Here is a 6,018-nt window from a genome sequence, read left to right as displayed (position 1 = left end):
GCAAATAAACTAGAAAACCTAGAAGAAATGGATAAATCCCTGGACACAAACACCCTCCCAAGTCTAAGCCAGGAAGAAACTGAATCCCTGATTAGACCAATAACAAGTTCTGAAATTGAGGCAGCATTAAATAGCCTGCCAACGAAAAAAAGCCCTGGACCAGATGGATTTACAACTGAATTCTACCAGAGGTACAAAGAGGCACTGGTACCATTTCTTCTGAAACTATTCCAAACAATTGAAAAGGAGGGACTCCTCCCCAACTCATTTTATGAGGCCAGTATCATGCTGATACCAAAACCTGGCAGAGATACAACTAAAAAAGAAAACTTCAGGCCAATATCCCTGATGAACCTTGATGCAAAAATCCTTAATAAAATCACAGACATGGCCTGGGACACAGCAAGCCTAACCAGTGTGTCAGAGATCTGGGGGAATTGGCTCCCCATGGCAGTACTCTGAATTAGTTCTGGGGATGTGCACATGATCATGCCAAGTGTCCCTCCTCCAAGAGCTTCTGTTAGACTAGAGGTATAAATGATGCTGAATAAGGGCCCCTGGACTTAATACCAGATAAGGCATGGAGATACATGGACAACCTGGGCATGTTACTTGTTCTTCTTGGGTCACAGTTTCTTTATGTTTGAAATAGGGGTGGCAGCACCTGCTTTCTTAGTAACACTGTGAGGGTAAAAGCTACGTATAAAAATGCCTTAGAAATGTAAAGACCTGAGAGTCTTTCAGCAAACCAGAAAGTTATCAAGAACTTTTCTTTTGTGCAATTCAGTATATTTTGGGGGGTAAATTTTAAACACCAAATAATCCTCAACAAATGAATGTACACATAGTTCCTGAAATGAGGCAAATATACTCCTCCTGGAACATAAAACAATTAAAATTCCAACAAATTTATCAAGTATGTAAATAAGTGTTGATAACTTGAAAATAAAAAAGGAATAAAATCATGATACATCAACATGAATGAACCTTGAAAACATTATGCTAAGAAGCTAGACATAAATGGACAATTTTAAATAATTCCATTTATATATTTATATTATATTAAGAGATAGGAGGATCCGGTGTTCCAACCCAGGGAGAAAATGCGGCCTTTGACTGAAGAAGAGACCCGTGTCATGTTTGAGAAGATCGCCAGATACATCGGGGAGAATCTTCAGCTGCTGGTGGACCAGCCCGATGGCATCTACTGTTTCCATCTGCACAACGACCAGGTGTACTATGTGAGTGAAAAGATTATGAAGTTGGCCGCTAATATCTCTGGAGACAAGCTGGTGTCGCTGGGGTCCTGCTTTGGAAAAGTCACTAAAACCCACAAGTTTTGGTTGCACGTCACAGCCCTGGATTACCTTGCACCTTATGCCAAGTATAAAGTGTGGATAAAGCCTGGTGCAGAACAGTCCTTCCTGTGTGGGAACCATGTGTTGAAATGTGGTCTGGGTCGAATCACTAAAAATACTTCTCAGTACCAGGGCGTGGTGGTGTACTCCATGGCAGACATCCCTTTGGGTTTTGGGGTGGCAGCAAAATCTACACAAGACTGCAGAAAAGTAGACCCCATGGCGATTGTGGTATTTCATCAGGCAGACATTGGGGAATACGTGCGGCATGAAGAGACGTTGACTTAAAACGAAGTCATTGCAAGGACAGACGGCTGTATGGAAGGGCTGAGCTTTGTTTCCTGTGTTTGTGTGGATTCCACCATCATGCTGAATTTTGTCAACACTCTGACCTCTTCAAGGACTTCTTATTTACTGTACTCTCTATCATTGACAAATGCAGGCTGGATTCTTATTATATACAGAGATGGCTCAAAAATGGGGTTTCAGATCTTTGTGTTTGTGATGAAATAGAATACTCTGTTTCATATTTGAATCAGAGGGCTTCTTGTTCTGAGAAATAGGTTCAAAATCATTGGAACTAGGAACAAGAATAGCTTATTGTTATCTGTGATAACACTTTTTTTTCTAAACTCATGATAAGAACACAGGGATTGTCTTTTTTATTAATATGCAAGTTAGTCATTTCCATAACAGAATAATAAACCACATGTGGGGTTTTAAAAATGAAATTTGTCTAAAACAATAAGAGCAATTCAGCTATTTTTCCATACGGTAATTGGTGTGTGGTATGAAAGAAAAGCGGATTCAAACCCCACTTCTGCCATCTATCAGCTATACGGCCTTGAGTGAGTCATTCAGCTTTAATAAGGTTCACTTTCTTCTCTTTAAAAAGACACGAAACTTAAAAAAGTAGCTTTGGCCATCTACCTGAGAATTAGAAATTCTGATTTTTGGAATTAGAAATCATGATTGTAGGCTGGGCACAGTGGCTCACGCCTATAATCCCAGCACTTTGGGAGGCCAAGGCGGGTGGATCACTTGAGGTCAGGAGTTTGAGACCAGCCTGGCCAACATGGTGAAACCCCATCTCTACTAAAAATACAAAAATTAGCCAGGTGTGGTGGCACACGGCTGTGGTCCTAGTTACTTGGGAGGCTGAGGCAGGAGAATGGCTTGAACCAGGGAAGCAGAGGTTGCAGTGAGCCGAGATCGTGCCATTGCAATCTAGCCTGGGCGAAAGAGTGAGACTCTGTCTCAAAAATAAATAAATAAATTTTTACAAGCTGTTTTCTCAGTATTTTTCTTGGATGAGATGATCCTAGGCTGATTGTACAGTGTACAGTGCCTGGGGAATGATAGGTGTGGAATAAATGGTAAGAATTATTTTTATATTATATATATTATATATTCCTGTTATTAAGTGTAGAGTTTTATGAGTATAATTTGATTATATTACCTTCTTTTTTACAAGCTGTTTTCTCAGTATTTTTCTTGGATGAGATGATCCTAGGCTGATTGTACAGTGTACAGTGCCTGGGGAATGATAGGTGTGGAATAAATGGTAAGAATTATTTTTATATTATATATATTATATATTCCTGTTATTAAGTGTAGAGTTTTATGAGTATAATTTGATTATATTACCTTCTTTTTTACAAGCTGTTTTCTCAGTATTTTTCTTGGATGAGATGATCCTAGGCTGATTGTACAGTGTACAGTGCCTGGGAAATGATAGGTGTGGAATAAATGGTAAGAATTATTTTTATATTATATATATTATGTATTCCTGTTATTAAGTGTAGAGTTTTATGAGTATAATTTGATTATATTACCTTCTTTTTTACAAGCTGTTTTCTCAGTATTTTTCTTGGATGGGATGATCCTAAGCTGGAATGTTTTTTTCATCACTATGATTTTATAAAACATAATTTTTTCTATGAACCTTTACTTACTTGACTGGATTGGACTAAAAGCACTGATCAGAGACCGCGACATAAAAATTCAGGCCCTTTGTCCTTCCCCGTGCCTCCCAAAGTTATTTTAAGATCGTTAGAATATTTCTTTAATAACATTTTATAGACAAAAAATTTAAAGACTACCTGTATTGGAAAACTAAACTATTTCTTTAATGAATATACTGCTTATTTTAAGTTCCAAACATGAAGTCTTTAAGAATAAAACATTACCAACTCCTGCTTTTATATGAAAAAAAAAGAGATAAATGTGTTTTCATATCCCAGTTTTATCCTCATCTATTCATAAAAGCCAAGCTGCCCAAAGGAAGCATGCAACACTGCAAGGAATGCAATTTAGTGTGACTGGGCAACTTTGGCCAGAGGGGGTGCAGAAGGGAGAAAGAAGACGGAAGACAGTCTAAGACTCAAGGCATCTTGCAACTCTGAGACTTCAGAGGTGAGGCCACCTATGAACTGGGTGGATGTTTGGGAAAACATGTAATTCAAGGCAGTTCTAAAACCCTGTGGGTTTTGTGTGGATTCCGAGGTAGTCCTACAGTAGAAAGTCCAGCCAAATAGTGAGAATAAGCAAGAGTCTTGGAGAAAAAGGAACAGAATGAAGGCAATGTCCTACCATAATGCACGCTCTTGCAAGGACAGACAGACACCATGATCTCCTCAGGATCTTCTGAGGCAGTTAGTGTGAAAGGAAGCAACTTGCCACCAAAATGGGAAAGAAGTGGTTAAACAGCAACAATAGGGCTCCTGCTTCCTGGAGCTATTGGGTGACATTTCCCTGCAACAATCCTAGAATCTTAAAGGGTGGTGTCAGTTTCACTTAGGATTCCAAATGGGAAGTGACTTTTCCTGGCAAACGCGGTTTAAAGTGTTTCTTTCAGTGTCATGCTGTACAGAAAAATACTAGTCCCACAGAGAAAATTAGTCACAAAAACAGAAGGAAAAAAATACAACATGAATGCAGACCCAGGGCACTAAAGTCAGAGAGACAGAACCACAGCCTCACAGAACCATTGCTCACATTGTGTAGAGCATTACTGGAAGGAAACAAAGTCTTCAACAGAAACCTGCTGCACCACTCTTAGCAAAAACTCCTTTGTTTGGCCTGGGGCCACTTTACCTGTGTATTGTTTTGTAGAAGATTTTCCAGGTAATGCTTAGATTTTTCATGCTCCCCCCGTTCATTGGATTGGGCTTCAGGGACTCTTTCTGGTGTGTGTCTGATTCAAATTGTATTTTAGGAATACTTAGAATTGAGGAAGAATAGGATGTTAAGCTACTGAGTGCAAAGCCTCTTTACTAACTTCCAATAATATCTGAACTCATGTCTAAGGAACATAGAAGCATCTTTCAGTTCCTAGTCTCATTTTCCCACCATTCAAATGTTCCTTAGGGAGAACAGAGCTCCTATGCAAGTCTCAGGAATTGCTCTAGAGAAAACCATCTTTCTTCAAGTTTGAGAAACTTATCCCAGACCAACCTTCATTCCCCAAATTTTGTTTAAATTAAAATAGGCAACTAGAGGGGTCAGCTAGTTGATGTTCCAGAGACTCTTTCCTTGAAGCAGGGATAAAGATCTTTGATTTATTTTTTAATTGTTTCTGTCATTTAAGGGTGCATCAGAGACCCTGTTGTAATATTAAGTTATATCACTGTTGAGGAGCCCATAAGGCTGGGACTGATACAAGGATCATCATGAAGAGCAGCTATTGAGAGCTACTGACAACTTCTTAGAGGTGTGGCTGAAAGCAACTAGCAAGAATAAGAGACAAAATCTTGTGTTGAGGGAAGTCACCTGTGAGGGCGGCAGCTAGATGTTGAGGCTTGGGAGACCTTATTGTTCTAAGATACCTGGCCTTGTCTTCCAAACAAAAATCATCCTTGACATGCAGAAAAACTGATTTCTCAACAGATTTATAATGGAACAGATACAATGATGTGACTTAGAGCAATTTCTTTAACCTCATACAGAATCAAATTCCCCATCTGAACATAAACGCATTTACCTCATAGGTTTATTGTGAAACTTAAAATATATAATTTACCTTGCATAATGCTTGGCATATAGTAAGCATCAAATATACATTAGTTATTAATATTGTTATTTTCATAAGCAAACTTAGTAGGGATAAAAGCTCAGAAACACTGGGTAGGAGCTTGAGCTAGCCATAGAGACCTTGAATTGTAACCTGGCCTTCAGATTCCTCATCAGAAGGGTGGGACCAGGAATAAGAGCGTTACACTTGGCACAAGTCCAAACTGCATGACTGCACAAACACTGTAACTGCTCTGTATTCAGACACATTTGAAAGGATTTTTCCAGCATAAATTTCTAAATGTGCTGCTTGTTTTGTAATTCAATCTAGGGCAGCAGCAGCAGTGCTATCATTATTTACATTTCTACCTTTTGGTCTTGGATCCAAGATATTTGCAGCAGTATGAATTGGCTCATAAGAAAATTCTTCTCTTTTCTTCAAAAAAGTTTCATGTTACTTTCTTTTATACCTGTAAGCAAGTAATTATTAATAATCTTCTACATTGATTTGTTTCTGAGACATTTGGTCAGAAATAATTTGCAGAAATAAATTAATTCAGACACTGTAGCTAATTTAACATTAATTTTTTCCTATTTATTTGATTTTTAGAAATTATTCCAGTAGAGGAGAACCTCATTAGCAACATAT

General features: G+C 38.4%; 1 protein-coding gene across 2 annotated transcripts; it reads left to right on the top strand.

Annotated features, from left to right (window-relative positions):
• Window positions 1-1,073: 1,073 nt before the first annotated feature.
• On the top strand, window positions 1,074-2,168 carry LOC108522706 (60S ribosome subunit biogenesis protein NIP7 homolog). Of its 2 annotated transcripts, XM_017863084.1 has the most exons (2): window positions 1,104-1,384; window positions 1,526-2,168. In XM_017863084.1, the coding sequence occupies exons 1-2, from the start codon at window positions 1,104-1,106 to the stop codon at window positions 1,644-1,646; spliced, it is 402 nt and encodes a 133-aa protein (XP_017718573.1). In that variant the 3' UTR covers window positions 1,647-2,168. The 2 variants fall into 2 exon arrangements, with proteins under 2 accessions (XP_017718572.1, XP_017718573.1); XM_017863083.1 differs by having other exon boundaries at window positions 1,074-2,089.
• Window positions 2,169-6,018: the final 3,850 nt, after the last annotated feature.

This window comes from Rhinopithecus bieti, unplaced genomic scaffold (assembly GCF_001698545.2).
Source record: "Rhinopithecus bieti isolate Rb0 unplaced genomic scaffold, ASM169854v2 scaffold_68502, whole genome shotgun sequence".
NCBI classification, from domain to species: Eukaryota; Metazoa; Chordata; class Mammalia; order Primates; family Cercopithecidae; genus Rhinopithecus; species Rhinopithecus bieti.
The sequence above is the reverse complement of the archived record's forward strand: the minus strand, read 5'-3'. Positions and strand labels throughout refer to the sequence as shown.

Bases quoted from the DNA above. Each gene is read 5' to 3' on its own strand.
- LOC108522706 (XM_017863083.1), top strand. From the start codon at position 1,104: ATGCGGCCTTTGACTGAAGAAGAGACCCGTGTCATGTTTGAGAAGATC.